The following is an 18,455-nucleotide window of genomic DNA, read 5'->3' as shown; positions in this document are numbered from 1 at the left end:
AGAGACTACCGATGGCAGGTTTCGATATCAGGCCGATTCCTGCCTTATTTGAAGAGATCTGTCCTCGTGGAGGTTGCCGATATCAGTCCACTAATACACTTACATGGCCCAAAAAAATAATAATAACAACATTGAGTAAGTCCTCCTCGGCAGTAGTTGGCGCGAGTACCCGGTATCAAAGAGCGAATATTCGTACTGGTATTGGTCTGAAAAAAAGTGGCATAAATCTCCCCAACTCCAATGGAGCAACTAAACGATGCAGTTCTGAGGTGCAAATCGGCTTTGTTGACCATGAAGAATATTTACAATTTAATTTTGGTCGTGGAAGAAAAAGAAATGATTTGCTATCGGCAAGGTAAGGAACAGAGTTTTTACAAAGACGATATAAGAATGTCATTTAAAAAAAAACAACAACATTGTTTTCCACCCTGCACATTACAGCGACAAACGGGAATTTGAAGGGATAAGAAGTTTTGAGAATGAATCTATATTTTTTGCTGATGACAAAAACTGATGTTAGTGAAAAACTACGCAAGCCGAAAGGATCGTGAAATGGAAGGCGGAACAATGAAGTGGTTGAAAGCGTTCTTGAGTGTTGTTGCTCTCAGCTGTTGTGTAACGTAAAGATAATGACGGTGGACAAAGTTAATAATCACTGACATGTTTTCAACAGCACTCGTCTTGGTTTCCGCACTTCTGGGAAAGACACACACACACACACACACACACACACGCACACACACACACACAAAACAACCGGAACAAGGTCTACTTCTTACAAAAACATGTTTATGGGTACGTACTCATTCTGTTTCGTCTCCATCGACGCGTCATACCGCAACCAGACAATGGAATTCGTGAATTCCTTGACCTGACTTGTCGTGTGGGTGGGGAAAATGTGGAAAGAGCAGGAATTATGTTCTGGAATTGTGAGAGTTAGAAGGTTGTGGAGCTGATCAGTTTGAAATCGGAATGATTTGAATTGTTTGTTTGTTTGTTTGTTTGTTTGTTTATTGAACATATATAAAACATACAATAACATGACAAAATGCAAACAAAAATTATGAAAGGAAAATAAAAGTAAAAGTAAGTAATACAAACATCATCACAGTTATATGTTCAAATTGATCAAGAAAATGAGAATACGGAAGTATATGTGTAAGATAGCTAGCTCTGCATTTGGGAATTTTGGGAGACATTATAAATAGTTCCGAAAATGGCGCGATTCAGCAAAACAATTTGAAGTTGGAATGGTTTGAACAGGTGAAGAAATGTGAAAGGGAGGAAGTCGATATGCAAAAGATCTGTTTGTGTTCCTCAGAATTTGGCCGAGCCTGCCACCTGCTGCATACGAGCTGCCATTGCACCTTTTCAAACACAGACAACAAAATGTTTTGAATGCCTCAAAAAAAAAAATCAATAAAAATCCCTTGCTGACTGTTCAATTCACACAACTATGAATTATTTCAAATCATAGTATTTATTCAACGACCAAAAATCAACTTTTAATATGACTTAAAAGAACAACAAGAAAATAATTTATTCAAATCCCAGCAATACAATAAAAACAAGCAACACAAATAACTTCCCGCTGTGGCCTCTCAGGGGCAGTGTGGTGCCATGCATGAATGGCGATGATCCGCTCAATTTAACCAAATGAAATAAATACATACTTTGTGTGTGTCTCTTTGTTAAACAACAGATTGAAGACAAACAGTGAAACAATACACGTAGACAGACAACAAAACAGCACTCAAAGGAAAGAACAACTAATATTAGTGCCAAACTGATGAAGTGAGAGAGGGGTTGAGACGTTTCTATGAACAATGTGAAAATTGCTGAAATGAAAATGATGCAAACCCAAGATGGCCAAGGTGTGCACATGAGGAGCTGGAAAATTGAACGATAAAGTGTGACAAAAAAAACATACAAAAGTTTGTACAAAAGAAATTTATTTCGACCAGATACCAAATTGAAATGATTCCAACCATCAAACAACAACAAGAACAGTTCGGGACCGTTTTGTTTTTCTTGGCGGCAACATCGACGCGAACGTCACACGAGTACACATTGAATGCAAAATCGAACATGCGTCAACTTGGGAATGTTGCACAACAAACAACTAGGGCCCGACCATTTATTCAGTCGAGAATAGCGCTTGTAAAATCGGCCGATTTTGTCTGTTTAGTTTTTTAAATATATACACACATTACAACATAAATCGTTATCACCGCTACCAAAAAAAAAAAAAAAAAAACATAAAAAAATCTGCCAGTTTTTGCCAATTTTTCTCTCAGTTTTCAAGTTAAACAACAGTCAAATGATCTGCCTGTAAATTATTATTCTAAGCAGTAATAGACAACACAAACAAAACAAAACGTTATTTTATTGTTCATATTCTTTTCCAATTTTATCAGCTGATGAATTTGTCATCGGAATTTTATTCGGCCAAAAATCAGGTTTTGCATCGGCCTTATATAAAAAAAATAAATAAATAAATTTAGGTCGGGCCCTAAAACAAAAACACAAACAAACATACAAACAAAAAAGAGCCACAGGATTCTTCCTTTTCAAAATAAAATCACTTTTTTTCAAAAAGGCAGCAAATAGGAATAGATTGTGCTGAACTTCCCCACGTGTGACCCTCGTCCAAAACATTTTCCGAAAGCTCTTAAGAAAAGTAGAAATTGTAGGAGACATTTGAGTCCACGTCAAATGTTTGATGTTTGCCATCGGGCAGCGTTTCAACACAACGCTGATGCTGCGTTTGAGAAAACTTGGAAAACGGTAACTTGCAGGGGAAAGTGCCAGGAAAGTGCGCTCAAAAGTTGACCTTCCACAACACATTTCAGCGCATTTTATTCATAATTGACCTGCAAGTTAATTGACAGCCGAACCTCCGATGTCAACCTCAACAATTTCAAGTTCAAAAAGAAATTTATACCAGGTCAAAAAAAGGAAGCCATTCAAGCCATCTTGTGTGTGCTTTGATTTTCCTCGGCTTTTTATTTTCCCAGTCTGTGTCTGTCAGAGATTTTGAGCGAGTGAGTAGTTGTACTTTATTTTAGTTTTATGGTACAGTGCTTATCTTGTTTGTTGAGCACTTTTATGACAGTTCTGAACTTAGAACAACAGTAAGTGAATATAGGGCATTGTGTCTATGAGATGCCTACAAATGGTGAGTCCCGTCAGTTGTACTTTATTTTAGTTTTATTTGAGTGTTTTAAACATAAATACATACAAACACGTTTTAGATTTAATAACATGTGAATTGGTCTAGCTTTTGGCATATAATTGTAGTTTTTTTTAATTTTCTTTTGTTAATTATCAATATAATAATATCAACAATAATAATTACTCAGTTTATTTTATTTATTTTATAGTAGTAATACGTTTATTGTATATTGTATTTTTTTGCACCTGTCTGCTAAAAAATGCTAAAATGAAGGAGGGAAAATAAAAAACAGACAGGCATGACCAGTAAAGTTAATATATATCATTTTTTTAACTCAACATTGCCAGTACTGTCATTTACGGTTGATGGTGACAAGAAGAGCCAGGAACAAATTGTGTTTTAAAGGAAAATGTGTTTTGACATGAGAACTTCATAGAAAGGATTGTGTTCTACTTTGGAGGTTCCACTAGATATCATTGTATATTACCTATTTATTTATTTAGAGATATCTCCACCATGTTTTGAGCTCAAAGTGAAAGTTTTCCAAATTCCCAGCGGCTAGCAAACGCAGCATCACAACTTGACAAACTAATGATTATTCTTCCTTTTTTTTTTTTTTTAAACAAACATTGGAGGCAATCTGTTGCGTTAAGATCATGCAGAATAAGCTAAAAACACAGAAGGCACACGTGTGTAGACGCCGTGATTAGCGCAAAGACACTTTGACAAAAGTTTAAATCTCGGGATGATTGGACACAAGAAACGGACGGAATGACGCGGAAATATGTGCAGAAAAATCATTACAAACTACAACAACAATGCTAAGCTAAACTAGCACGAAAAAAAGGCAAACAGTGGATGTATTGCAACACTCTCACTACAAAATCATAATCATCATCATCATCATGTGTCAGTCATTATCCAAACATCTTTGAGGCCATGAGGGAGGCGTGTCACAGGATGATTGACAGCCCTAACAGGCCATTCTCATCTAAAAAAAAAAAAACATCACCATGGAGACTGCAGAAGGAGCTCTGTCAATGGACGGGTGAAGTAGGAAGCGCTGACGCAAAGAGGAAGTGATGCAGGGAAGCGGGGTAAGAGAGTGGGGGGTGAGGGCAACTTCAGAGGCCAACCAGGTGTGTGTGAGTGTGTGTTGAGTTTGTTTAGTCTACTCAGTGTGTTTGGTTTACAGTCTAGACAGCAGCAGCGCTTTCCCAGGAAACACATGCGCGCGCACACACAAAAGGCAGGGGGGTGGCGGGGGCAATGTTCTGACTTTAAACCAGTGGTACCATAATCTCACAAAAACAAGTATGAGTGTATGTGCATACATATACATATATACATATACATATACTGTACATATACACATATATATATACACACACACACACACACACACACACACACGCCCCTTCAATCTAATTGCAGCCTGTCCAAACTTGACATTGCTGTCACCTGTTTTGAGCCTTTCGAAGAAACCTGCCCCTGCCACCTCCTCCACCAATCAGTATACAGCAAAAAAAAAATGACATCATCGGCACTGCAGGATCCCTGATCAGAACCCGTCCGGCCTTGTCTTACCCGCCGCGACTCTTCCAAGCGGGACAACCGCACCACAACCAAGCTAACTTTAGCGACCATGCTAACATTAGGGCATGTAGTGCGGCCGCTTCCCCGCAGAGTGCGCTGTTGCATAAAGACCGGAGCTGAGTGGGCGTTGGATTTGTTGGGTCTGCAGTGCCTTTTTTGCAACGGTTTTGTAGACAGGTCGCCACAGACACTCGTGTCATTTGTTAACACTTCCATGTGTCCGCTCCGTGGCGACCAGTCACATGCCGACGCATGACAGAAAAAGATGGGGGATTGGATGTTCATTGTTGTCTGATTGGATGGGAACGCTTGCTGACTTGGATTGGTTGTGATGTTTTCTTTTGTCTGACGCAGTAAAGTGCTCACACCAAAACAACATGCACTAAAACACACACACACACCAGCCAATGGTTTGCATCTGTAACCCCACAACATGATAGAAACAAGAACGCGTGTTTGGGGCATATGTGTGTGTGTGTGTGTGTGTGTGTGTGTGTGTGTGTGTGTGTTTCGCATGGCACATCTTTGCTGGCTGTCCCTCTATGTGGAAAAGACAAGAATAAGTGTAACAACTGAAGATGAGCGCTTCAAAATGGGACTGACAAATTGTGTCACGTTTTTTTGGGGGAGGGCCAATCTTTTGGCCAATGGGAGGGGAGGCTAACTGTGTGTTTATTGGCTGTCTGTTTTGTAAATTGAGTCTTTCAATATAGACTGTAAAAAAGTGTGAGTCCAATGGACAGAGCTCCTTTTACAAAAAAAGTCTCTCTACTATACGAAAACATAGTGCAATTATTTTCATATTTTCATATAAATAAAATAAAACATTTCCCACTTGGTAGCAAGTAGGCAGAAGACACGATGTCAACAGTCTTTTTTTCGCTCCCTTAAAACAAAATAAAGGAAAACATCTTTTACTGATTAGAAATGATGTTGCTCATCACAGACGTTTTGGAGTTTTTTTTTGTGCAAAGCTTTTGTAGAAATCGTCTTTCAAGAATCTCACCAGCTCATCGGTTAGCGATGACTCCTCTGTCTCGTGGAGAACATTAAGGCAGGCACATGCTAAGTAGGAAAAGATCAAAAGGAGGCAAAGAACAAATGATTCTGTGTGCTAGTCCAGTATGTCCCAGTGCTACTATGGCCCAACACTAGTATGGCCCAGCACAAGTACAGTATGTCCCAGTGCTAGCATAGTTCAAGGAATACGAATGAAATGAGATCAATTTGAGCAGGTTACATAACTCTGAAAATGTGGTTCTGTCCGTGAGCCTCCTTTGAAAGGAATACCCTCGTGTTGCTTTGGAATGTCCTCAACCGTTCAAGAATGGAAGTGGACTTCCTGAAATTGTGCCCTGGGCGCTTAGATCTACTCAGTGTCAGCCAAACAGATTAGAGGTTCACCTCCAATCCTTTGTATGTACCTTATTCGAGTCACTTATTGAAACATGACACAAGCAGACTGAACACATTTCAACTGAACAAAACAAACAGTTCTCTCTCAGAAGTTTGAAGAAGACGAACAAACAAGTAAATATGTAATAATCCTTCGACAGGAAGTAGAATGCTGTGCAACAGGAAATGACATCTCCGGCGGTGAGGCGCAAACCATCTCTCATTCCCAACCAATCAGAGTGCAGGTTGGTCGTCACAGGTTACTGACCAGTCGAAGCTAGCTCGCTAGCTAGCATGGAGTCACACCTGCCGAAGGTCTGAGGATTTCCCTTTTGTGTTCCTGGCGTTCCGGCTATCCACTTCCGGCAGCGGGTGGTAGAGATGTCCTAGCACCTCGCTATAGGTAGGGGGAGCTCCTTTCTGTTTCTGCTGCCGGGTTGCCTGGAGGCTGTGGAGAAAATGCCACCTGTTAATAGAGCACGAGTGAGTGACATCATCCAACGACAACCAGGACTCCACCACTTTGGATCCAGAGAAAGGTCCACACAAAAGCTGCTGCTCATGTGAGAACCCCAAAGTTGAACCCTAATCCGAAACGTTAATCTTGAACCGACACTAAACCATACCGACCAACCATTCTCCAACTCGTAACCATTACCGTACAAGAAACCGATCCATTCACCTTAACATTACGCGAACCCTAATCACCTAACTGCAACCCTTAATCTTAACCGTAGCCCTAAAGCAAGTCCCCTAACCTCTTCACCTTAAAACCTAACAGTACACTAATTCAAAACCTAGAACCTAACTCCTCAAGCCAGAGTGAAAGGAAAAGAATTTTCAAGTCCCAGAGACAATTCAAGTCCCAAGGGAAGATCCTCGTCCCAAGGTAAGGTTTTAGTCCCACTAGCAGGCTCTACACCCGAGAGAAGATTCTACCCCTAAAGTCATAACCCTCAAAGATAATCCTAATAATACAAACCCTGGACCTTAACACCCACAACCATTAATGCTAATCGTTCCAAAGGAGCGGTCTAGTCTAAAGGCAAAGATCTAGCTCTAAGAGAATGTCCTAATGCCAAAAGAAAGATCTAATCCAGAGACAAGGTTCTAAACCCAAGAGAAAGTTCTAGTCTTGGGAGATGACTATTGTCCCAAGAGAAGGCATTTGTCCTTGAAGACAATTCGAGGCCTAAATAAAAAGTACTAGACCAAAGAGAAAGAACTAGTTCTGAGAGGAGGTCCTAATCCCATGATAAGGATCGAGGCCTGAGAAAAGGTTCTGGACCCAAGTGAAGATTCTGGTCTCAAGGGAAGGTTGCAAAGAGAAAGATCCAGTTCCAAGAGAGAACTTCAATCCCAAGAGAAGGATCTAGTCCCAAAGAAAAGGGTCTAGCCCCGAGTGAAGGTTGAAGTCCTGGGAGATAATTCGTCTTGCAAGGAAAGGTACTACTCCAAAGCAAAAGATCGAGTGCCGCCAAACCAAAACCGTTAGCCTGAACCCCCTTCAAACCCTCTCCTAAGCAAGATTTTGGGAGGACAGCGGTCACGGATTACCTGGCGCGCACACAGGACGTGGGCGGGTCCAGGGGGTGCGAGTCGAAGACGGTGCGGTTCGGTGGCGGCCGCACGGACTCGCGGTTCAGCTCCATCTGCTGCTCGGGGTCCCGCAGCTGCAGAGTGCACGGGCCCTGGTATGGAGGCGGCTCCTCGCCATCCGACAGCGAGATGGTGGGCGGCAGGTCCATGATCAGGTCGTGGCGCAGGAACGGGAACGTGGGCTGGAAGCGGGCGGCGACGGGAGGGGGGCAGCTCTGCGGGAAACGCCGCGGGAGGTACGGTGCCCCTCGCTCTGAACCACGGGGGTGGAATCCGTGCTGCCAAAACAGGACGGCGGAAGATCATATAACTGTGAGGTCATAGCCGGAAGCAGGAAGCGTCTGTTACGTCATTCCTGACGCCACTCGGACACTCTGAGCTCCACAGACCCGCTGCCTGATGGCCACATATGGAAAATTTAGGGAAACGTGAACAATGACCGTAATCAGTAAGGCAAAAGTTATCTTGAGTTCCCCTCAGGCATGACTTTTTTCTTTTTATTTATTTGTCATATGCTTGGAAGTGGCGTTTCATTCATTTGGACAGATAGATTTTTTTTTTTTATTCGACTCTCCAAGGCAAAGGACGAAGTCGCCCGACTCACCACGGCGAGGTTTTGGCGTGGCCCCGCCCCCGGCAGCGGCGCTTGTCTGGAGAGCAGCGATCGCGCCGACAGTCGATAGTGGTTGAGCACGCACGTCACCACCACCACCATCACCATCATCACCACCACGATCACCACCAACTGAACCAACTCCAGCTGGGCTATACACACACACACACACACACACACACACACACACACACACACACACACACACACACACACACACACACACATGTTCAAACGCTGCACAATGAAAATAGCATTAAGCTTTTCCTGCATATCTGCAGCACTTTCATGTTTTGAAATTCTGCCCCCAAAGCCAGTTTGACGTCAAGAAATTTGATACACATCTATTCTAAGTACACACGAGTCTTCAAAAGAAGCAATGTCCGAAAAGACCCAGCAAGTATTGCATTTGACTGTGAAGCAGACATTTAGCGTCTTGTTGGCCCTTTCCAGTAGCGATGACAAAATGAAGCTTCACATTTGCTTCATGAACTAGTTCTGGTATTTTTTGTGACTCCTCTAGATGGCACTGTCTGTTCAACATCGCACTGAAAAACTGAACTGCCATTTCATTAACCCTTTTTATTTCAAGCAAGAGTGCCATCTAGAGGAGTCAAAAAATGGAAGTGGTTCAAAAGACACATCTGAAGCTTCATTTTCCATCATTTGTTTCCTGGAGTCCTAAAAGCTTTTTTTCTTTTTTTTTTTTTTTTTTTAATTCAGCCCGTGAAGCCAGTTAGTCTTCGCAAAATTAAACTTGGTAGGTACAATACATCTGTCACAAGTCGACCCGCAAAAAAAAGGCTGAAGAAGCAACGCCCGAAAAAGACACATCAAGCCTGCCATTTGACTTTGAAGCAGACATTTTAGCCACATTTTGTGGTACTTTCCACCAACTGCAAATGATTTGCTCCGTCATGATGAGATGCAGCAGGTTTAGTGTGTCAAACGCCCAGACACAAACATGCACGCGCGTACGCACACGCACGTAGACACACACACACACACACACACACACACACACACACACACACACACACACACACACACACACACACACTCCAGACCAGACAGACAGGGCAGGCTTTGTTTAGCAGCAGTCTGCTCGAAATGCTCCACCGCCTCCCAGCACACGCACACACAGTGCTGTTCTCACACTTTTCTTTTTTTTAACAGAGTGCACTAAGAGGGCACACACACACACACACACACACACACACACACACACACACACACACACACAACACACACGAACACAGATGTCTAGACAGTACACACAGTGCTGTAAATGTCCTGTGACCACACACACACACACACACACACAAAACACACACACACAAATGTCTAGACAGTACACACAACAGTGCTGTAAATGTCCTGTGACCAGACACACGCACGCGCGCACGCGCACACAGACACACAGACACACACACACACTCACACGCGCGCGCGCACACACACAAACACACACACACACACACACACACACAATTTACACGGTATTGTGATATCAGCACGATAAAATCTTTCAATAATCTATCACGTCCATTCCAGATTGTGAAATCTTTGCAACATTTATTTTTGCCAAGGTCAGCTGGTTTTCTACCAATATATCAACACACACACACACACACACACACACACACACACACACACGATTTACACGGTATTGTGATATCAGCACCGATAAAATCTTTCAATAATCTATCACGTCCATTCCAGATTGTGAAATCTTTGCAACATTTATTTTTGCCAAGGTCAGCTGGTTTTCTACCAATATATCAAATGATCACGCCATCAGTATGCTGTGATACAGTAGTTAGCCACATATGGCGATATATCACACATTATTTATACTGCGGCAGTTTATGAAATGAAGGAATTTCCTTGATGTTTTCAATTCAATGCGTGAATCATATTCTTTCATTATAAATTAACTTGGCCTGTTACATTTTTTTTACAATTATTAAGAAAATGTAATTATTTGATGTGTATGTTGAAGTTTTTCTTCCTTGCCTTTCATGTCACTGTTTCATTATAAATTAACTTGGCCTGTTACATTTTTTTCCAATTATTAAGAAAATGTAATTATTTGATGTCTACGTTGAAGTTTTTCTTCCTTGCCTTTCATGTCACTGCTGTGTTGCGAGATCATGATATGATGAAAATTGCAAAAGTGCAAAATATGGCAATAATATTGCACAAACATATGTCACTCACATTTTTATAAACATAAATAAATACATTTTAAATCATTGATGCTTTCATTCAACATATCGCTGACCACAAATGCTGTACTGCAATAAGATCAATAGGATATCGGAAAAACATAAGATCACGGTACGAGGTTATTCCAACTTCTCTCTTCAGTTGTATCCTTTTTCTGACAATTTGCTAATCGCATCATTGCCCTATTATGATGCCATGAGGAGGACATCGTCAAAATATTTGATCACATTTTGAGGTCAATTCAGCTCCTCTGTTCAATGATTTCATTTTGGCCATGATTCGACTCAAAATATCAATTGAGTGATATCAATCACATCATTGTCGTATCGCGATATCGGCAGAATTGTGACAATATTTTACTTTGTAAATATACCTTATATTTAATTTGGAATACACTTTTTCTACGTGTTTTTCCCCACCTTAGCGAATTTTTGTTCCATTTTACATCGTTGATCAAATCATGGCCGTATCGTGATATCGTGGCTGACGCGCTATGGCGGCCTCACTCACCACACAGTTGTGTCGGCACACACTTGTCATGGTTCCCCCCCCCCTCACTTGCCCTCCACCACCCGCTTTCTTGCTGCAAAAGGCTATGAACAAAAGGGCGGCACTGTTGATGGGGAGGGGGCGCTAGGGGCCTGTCTGGCTAAGACAGATGGGTAGTGGGGGGCAAAGTGTTGAGTGGGGGGATGCATGTCGTATAATGAGGAACTCAAATTTCAACTTGGGAAAAGGATGCAGGCATGCGTTTCTGTGAAAGTCGGATATTCCGCATTGGTTTAAGTGTTTCAAGACAATTCAAATTAAAAAAAAAAAACATGGTGGTGATAAGCAAGCATTTGTTTAGTTTGTGGTATCAGCAATCACCAATATTTACAGATGAATAACATTTAGATTTGGTCTTGAGCGACTATCTTTTGTTGATGTGAAAAAAATGCGTCACGTTTCAATGCCGCACTTTTGTTTCAGTGAGCAAAACAGTGATATCCAGCCACGCCGCGTTTAGCGCGGGGCAGTTGTTCTGAATTTGGGGTCACCAATTTGGTGCCCACGGGCAGATGGTTCGACATTCGCGGTGGCCCAGACGCGAGCCCGACCAAGCCAGTTAAGTCACCTTAATAGAGTCATCCCAGCGGCAGTGGGACCTTGCTATCGAATCCAAAAATACATGCACAACAACTGTGTGCTAACGAGAACTGCACTCATCACAGATGGCACTGTGTCGCTACTGATGATGCCGACTCAGATGATCGAAGGCAAACCGAGCAGTTTAGTCGCGATGGACTTGATGCCCTGAGAATGAAATGACCCGGATGAGTGACACGAGCCACAGTCCATCTTATTTCAGAAGTGTGTGTCAAACTGGTCGCTTCTGAAACAGGTGAGATGCATTTCCGGTTCATTTCGATGGGAAAGGATGATTTGAGCATCTTCTGAGTGACGAGCACGGTCACGGAATGAATTCGGCTCGTATTTCAAGGCACCAATGTGTATTCAAACACCAAATCAGATCATTTTGTCTCATCAAAGCGTGCTGGCTTCACGCCGAACATATAATGCAACCAAACACTAACGGGCAAACTGAAATTAGCCAAGATGCTCAAACAATCACAAACCTTTAAACGCACACGGCACAGCAACGCATACAAACAAAGCACACATTTGCACGTGCATGTATGCTCTGCCCTGTGAGACCAACCGACACAACTGGACTTTAGTTGGGGACCTACTCTCCTACTTCTTCTTCTTCTTGCTCTTAATTATGTTGCATCTCTTCCAGTAGTGCCAAGTGCTGCCCCATGAAATGGTGGCACAAAGTGGGACTGCACTTAAGCCTCACAATTCTTTCAGTTAAAAAAGAAAGAATAAGAAAAAAAGTGACCAAAGAAAAGAGGAGTAGACAGACAGCCCTCCCTCTACCGTCAACCAGTGCCACCGTGACTCGGCAGTCTGGAAGCTCACAAATAGCACAGGCAGCTGAGTGTGTGCGTGTGTGTGTGTGTGTGTGTGCAAGTGTAGGTCACACAATTTGCTTGCCTATTTCCATGAGAAAGGCTATATAGAGGACACACACACACACACACACACACACACACATTGACTTTGTGCTGCATGGTCAAAGTGAGGCCAACAAGTGTGGGAACTTTGCTCCGTAAAACTCCCACGGATGTGTATGTGGGTGTGCGTGTTTGACGAAATGAGCTAACACGACATAGCAATGTAATGGTGCTTCGACATACAAGTGACTTAGGTTTTTTTTTTGTTGTTTTTTTTTTTTTTTAGATACAAGCCATCGTTCGGCCAATTGTTTGAAAGCAAAAACTTGTACGCAGCGTACGGCGGAAGGAAACTCAACTCATTCGCCAACAAGAAGCAGTTTGACTGCCAGGGAACAATTTTTCCATGTTTCTTGCCTACCTTACTTGATGTTTACTGTCAAAGTAAACATAAAACTATGAGAATTACACCTTTAAAACAAACGCACAACTTTGCTTTTGGTTAGCATCGGGCTAACACATAAGGGAAACACCATAGATGGGCTCATGAATAGAATCTGTGGTGTTACGACGCTTGAAGAAACTTCAAGGAACAAAACGCAGACAAATGACTCTTCAATGTCTGTCAAAGGCAAACACACACACACACACACACACACACACACACACACACGCAGTGTCTGAAACATATGAAAATCAAAGCTCATTATGATCAGCTGCTTGTCTGGCTCTCACAGGCCAAATGTATGTGAGTGTGCCTGATTAGAATGCCAGCCAGAAGGATCCAGACTACACACACACACACACACACACACACACACACACACACACACACACACACACACACACACACAAGTCATTTAAATTTGAAAGGGTGTGAAGTCAGACAGGGCAAGTTTGACAGTGTGTGTGTGTGTGTGTGTGTGTGTGTGTGTGTGTGTGTGTGTGTGTGTGTGAGAGAGAGAGAGAGAGAGAGAACAACAAACAAAAAAAAACCATCAGTGCCAATGAGCGCCCTCCCTCAAAAAAAAGAGGTGCAGTCATTGAGTTGACTCATAAAAGTCTGAATCTATAAACTTCAGAAGTTCAAACTGTTTCAGCCGAGAGTACACACGCCCGAGGGTATCGCTGGATGTTGTGTTTGCATCTGTCGCATTTCTGCTCAAGTGACAGCGGGAATATCAATGCTAATTGCGGCCAAGCCTTCGATGGCGTTTCCCCTCGCGTGTTAGCTCGAAGCTTAGATTTGCTTGGTGATAACGCCCGTGAAGCTGTTTTAAGGTACATTGAATGATCATGTATGACAAATAAGAGGACTATTAGAAGAATAAAAAAGAGCACCACCGGAAAAACAAAAGACAGCGAAAACAAACCATTAACAGCCGGAGAAAATAGAGACAAGCAGCGTGTGTGAGTACGCGTGTACGTGAGCGCGCGCGCGTGCGTCCAAACCTTGACTGGAGACAAAACAAACGTGCGCCCAAACCCACACAAAAGTGTCAGTGACAAGAAGAAGAGAATTTGAGAGGAACCGCGCACAACAAAAGGGTGTCAAAATAACAAGCCGTGTTATTTTCTTTTTGATGTACTTTCACCTCACGTTTTCAATTTGTAAGAGACGAGTACTTTAAAAGTACTCGTCCGTGCCTGTTGGGGTCCACTGGATTTGTTGAGATTCAAATCCGACCCCCAAAAAGTGAAGACAATCAAACGTATACTTTAACTAGGACCCCGCCACGATGGATTTTTTTGAGGCCGATGCTAATTCCAATTTGGCAATGTAAAATTCTGATGACTGATTAATTAAAGAAGAAATAATCATTTTAATTGTTGAACTGAACAACTGAGAGAAAAATCAGCATTTTTTGTTTTTTTTTTTTGCTGATTAATTTGGGGGAGTGATATTTGAATCATCCTGATCTAATCGAATCATGGTCTTAATCGGTCTTAACAGCAAATTGTGAAACTATATACGTACAACATTTTGTCCAAACAAAGTCAAATAGCCTAATGCTACATGTGTTTTTTTTTTCCAAATTCCCAAAAGTGAAAGTGGAATTTGGACAAAATTATTGGGACACACAGGGAATAAAATGTGGAAAAAAAAAAAAAAAACGTGACCTATGGGAAACCAAAAGTTTTTTTAATTGCTTGGAAATCATCAATGTGAAGGACGACTTGAGAGGTTTCACAATTCTGTCCCAAAATAATTTTGAGATGTAGAAATTTGAGTAACATGACATGAAATTGATGGAAAGGTGTCCTATTTCTTGTGAACACTCAGAAAGCTAATGTTGCTGTGCTGGATGACCGGATTAATTGCTTTACAAGTTTGGAGAGCTAATTAACGAGGGCCCAGACACCTGCAGGTTATTTACACCCCCCCCCCCCTTACACACACACACACACTAATTCAAGGAAGAGGCGGCATGTGTGTCGACATCTTTGGACTCCAGACTAATGAATGACACAACAAAGGCGACCTGACATGTCTGCAGGGCTCAGGCTAAACGCCGTCGTGTATGCAGATCATATGCAAGGCCCGGAACCCTCCAGATGCACACGCCGCCCTCATTTGCATACGTGACGCACTGCTTTTGTGGCGTCTGAGTTGCCAGCGTCTAGAGTCTAGACCAGGGGTGTCAAAAATACGGCCCGCGGGCCGGATCCGGCCCGCAAAGGAGTTTAATCCGGCCCGCGAGATGATTATGTAAAGCAGGCTATGAAACATACGGCCCATCTTCCGAGGCCGTATGTGGCCCACCATGTGAAATGAGTTTGACACCCCTGGTCTAGACAGAGAAACAAAAAACAGCTGACAGCTCCAGTGACAGTGAACAATTTTTTTTTTTTTTTTTTTAAATGATGGAGGTGGTGTGTTTGGAATTCCTGCAAGGATTGGCAATACAATTATTGGGGTAACCTATCGATTTATTCACGCAAGATCTGACTGAGTGGAATTGCATTGTCAGTTCCATGCTTTGCTTTATCCATTGATGTAATATAGATGTGTGCTTTTGGGCATGGCTTCATGTGACTTTGTCATGGGTCAACTCGTCACAGACAAAGCGGCCAGGTTTTATCTTGATTAGGGTAACCGGCTTCAAGGGCTTTATATGAAAAAAAATAGTGAAGGAGCCCTCAAAACAGCCGACAAGGCATTAAATGTCTGATTCAAACTAAAATGGCAGACTTCCTGCGTCTTTTCCGGCAAGGCGTCTTGAGACTTTTTTGTGGGTCTAGTTGTGACAGACATGCAGGGTAACTAACTTCAAGGGCTGAATTTTTGAAATAATGATAAAGAAACGACACAATTTCAAGAGGGCCGTGCAATAGCTGATTCAAACTAAAATGCCAAACTCGCTATCAATTTTAGAGCATGGTTTCTTAAGACATTTTTTTGTGGCTCTTTTGATGGCAGACAAAGCGGCCAGGTTTTATCTTGATTAGGGTAACCGGCTTCAAGGGCTTTATATGAAAAAAAATAGTGAAGGAGCCCTCAAAACAGCCGACAAGGCATTAAATGTCTGATTCAAACTAAAATGGCAGACTTCCTGCGTCTTTTCCCGCAAGGCGTCTTGAGATTTTTTTTGTGGGTCTAGTTGTGACAGACATGCAGGGTAAGCAACTTCAAGGGCTGAATTTTTGAAATAATGATGAAGAAACGACACAATTTCAAGAGGGCCGTGCAATAGCTGATTCAAACTAAAATGCCAAACTCGCTATCAATTTTCAAGCATGGTTTCTTAAGACATTTTTTGTGGCTCTTTTGGTGACAGACATGCCGACCAAATTTCACATTGCTAAGGGTAACTGGCTTCAAGGGCGGCAATGGCCAATTGAAACCAAACCGGCAGACGGCCTTGTCAATTTTCCAGTACGGCCCCATGAGACTTTTTTGTGGGTCTACTCATTCCAGACTTGTATAACAAATTTAATGTTTCCAAGTCGAACTGACTTTGGGAGCTGATTTTCAAAAGCGCACACACTCGATCCAAGTGAAGTCATCCAGCTGACACACACGTCTAGCCTCTGAGTAATGCTGATGTCATGATCTTTGATGAGCAAGTCATCCACTCGGAACAGGTGCGTATGTGTGTGTGTGTGTGCGTATGTGGCCTCCAATTGGAAGCAGACACTTCCAGATCAGGAGGATGTAAGAAAGGCGGAAGGATGTATAGAGCACACCTACAGCAAGTTAAAAGGTGGAGAGACATAGCGCCATAGGAATAACATAAAGAGAGACATAATTGGCAACATACTGAGATACCTCATGAAAAACATAATGGGTAATATAGTGGGTGACATCATGGGAGGAGTAGTGGCTGACATAGTTGGAGACAAACTGTAAATGGTGATGCAGTGGGCAACATAATGGGACACATAATGGGAGCTTACCGAGATGATAGATGGGGACAGAGTTGGCGACATAATGGGAGACTGTGGGCTAAAAGTGAAGAAAAAACAAGAATTTGGACAAAAGGAGTGCGACACTTGCCCAAATAAGTAAAAACCATCCTAGCGTGGAGAAATATGGTTCATATGGACAACACCAATGCAGTGAAAAACAAAAAGCAAAAGAACAGCATTCAGACAAGCCATTATGACCTCACCCACGAGCGCGCGCGCACACACACACACACACACACACACACACACAAACACACACACACACCACACACTTCCCGGCTAGACGTCTGCTTCCGGATGACGAAGCCACCAAAATGACACAAACTCTTACGGGAGCACCCTCTTTTTCACTGCCGTTTCATTTTGCACGCAGCGAGTAGAATCTTTCACGTTTCAACAACGACGCACAAAAAATATCGCGAGAACACAAAACGTCAAAGTTGACATCTCCGAGCAACAAAAAGTAACACTAAATCCACTTTTACTGACACTGTAACTTTTCAAGGCATACCGCGAGCTTTAAGAGGTCCACGTTGATGGCATTAATCACAGTAAAAATCATATCCCGTACTCACTTGCGTCCATGACGTGCACGGAGCTGAGGCGCGCGCAGCCACACGCGCACGAGACATTTGCGGCCGTTGCGTTCAGGACACCCATGAAAAGTTGGAACATTTAAATTCTCATGGCTTCCTTTCTTTCTTTCTTTCTTTGTTTCTATCTATCTATCTATCTATCTATCTATCTATCTATCTATCTATCTATCTATCTATCTATCTATCTATCTATCTGTCTGTCTGTCTGTCATTTCTTCCTTGTTTCCGCGTGCGACCGGCGACTCAACTAACCAGACGTCTGGCGAGGAAGTCTCTCTCTCTCTCTCTCTCTCTCTCTCTCTCTCTCTCTCTCTCTCTCTCTCTCTCTCTCCCCTTCTCTCTCTCTCTCCTTTACCCATCTTTCTCACACACACACACACACACACACACACACACACACACACAGTTGAGGCACGCCTGCGCAGACGCAACGAGGCGAACACGATCTCTCTGACGGTGCTTTTGTCACGTGGCTAATGACGGAAAATGTCAAGTGGAACTGTTATGTGGTGACGTCATCGGTGAAGTGCTAGCGTGTGGTGACGTCAAATGCGAGAGACGTGTTTTTAGATGTTTCAATTTCACAAACTGTTGAGCCACAGTGCTGATCGTTAAAATTATTATGCAATAAATGAAATGAAATTAATATTACATACACCTAACGATCTGTGATTGATTGGCAACCAACACAGGGTGTACCCAGCCTATTGCCCGAAGGCGGCTAGGATAGGCTTCAGCACGCCCGCGACCCTCATCAGGATAATGGATGGATGGATAGAATAGGATATAATAATTTTGACCGTGTATCAAAAGTCAGAGATGGCCTCTGCTTCCCCCTCCTG

General features: G+C 42.6%; 1 protein-coding gene across 3 annotated transcripts; it reads right to left on the bottom strand.

Annotated features, from left to right (window-relative positions):
* Positions 1-5,283: 5,283 nt before the first annotated feature.
* On the bottom strand, positions 5,284-17,912 carry LOC109510339 (protein TMEPAI-like). 3 transcript variants are annotated; one of them, XM_019860581.1, is made up of 6 exons: positions 17,593-17,912; positions 17,006-17,054; positions 8,370-8,530; positions 8,114-8,161; positions 7,724-8,043; positions 5,284-6,614 (listed from the first exon to the last, which is right to left on the bottom strand). In XM_019860581.1, the coding sequence occupies exons 1-6, from the start codon at positions 17,647-17,649 to the stop codon at positions 6,467-6,469; spliced, it is 783 nt and encodes a 260-aa protein (XP_019716140.1). In that variant the 5' UTR covers positions 17,650-17,912; the 3' UTR covers positions 5,284-6,466. The 3 variants fall into 3 exon arrangements, with proteins under 3 accessions (XP_019716140.1, XP_019716141.1, XP_019716142.1); XM_019860582.1 differs by lacking the exon at positions 17,006-17,054; XM_019860583.1 differs by lacking the exons at positions 17,006-17,054; positions 17,593-17,912 and adding an exon at positions 11,118-11,145.
* Positions 17,913-18,455: the final 543 nt, after the last annotated feature.

This window comes from Hippocampus comes, unplaced genomic scaffold (assembly GCF_001891065.2).
Source record: "Hippocampus comes isolate QL1 unplaced genomic scaffold, H_comes_QL1_v1.1 scaffold106, whole genome shotgun sequence".
Lineage (NCBI taxonomy): Eukaryota > Metazoa > Chordata > Actinopteri > Syngnathiformes > Syngnathidae > Hippocampus > Hippocampus comes.
The sequence above is the reverse complement of the archived record's forward strand: the minus strand, read 5'-3'. Positions and strand labels throughout refer to the sequence as shown.

Coding starts and splice junctions, on each gene's coding strand:
- LOC109510339 (XM_019860581.1), bottom strand. CDS start 17,649: ATGTCTCGTGCGCGTGTGGCTGCGCGCGCCTCAGCTCCGTGCACGTCA. Junction 17,055..17,592: donor CGTGCACGTCATGGACGCAA/GTGAGTACGGGA, acceptor CTTCACTTTTAG/CCCACAGTCTCCCATTATGT. Junction 8,531..17,005: donor TGTCCCCATCTATCATCTCG/GTAAGCTCCCAT, acceptor GTGTGTGTATAG/CCCAGCTGGAGTTGGTTCAG.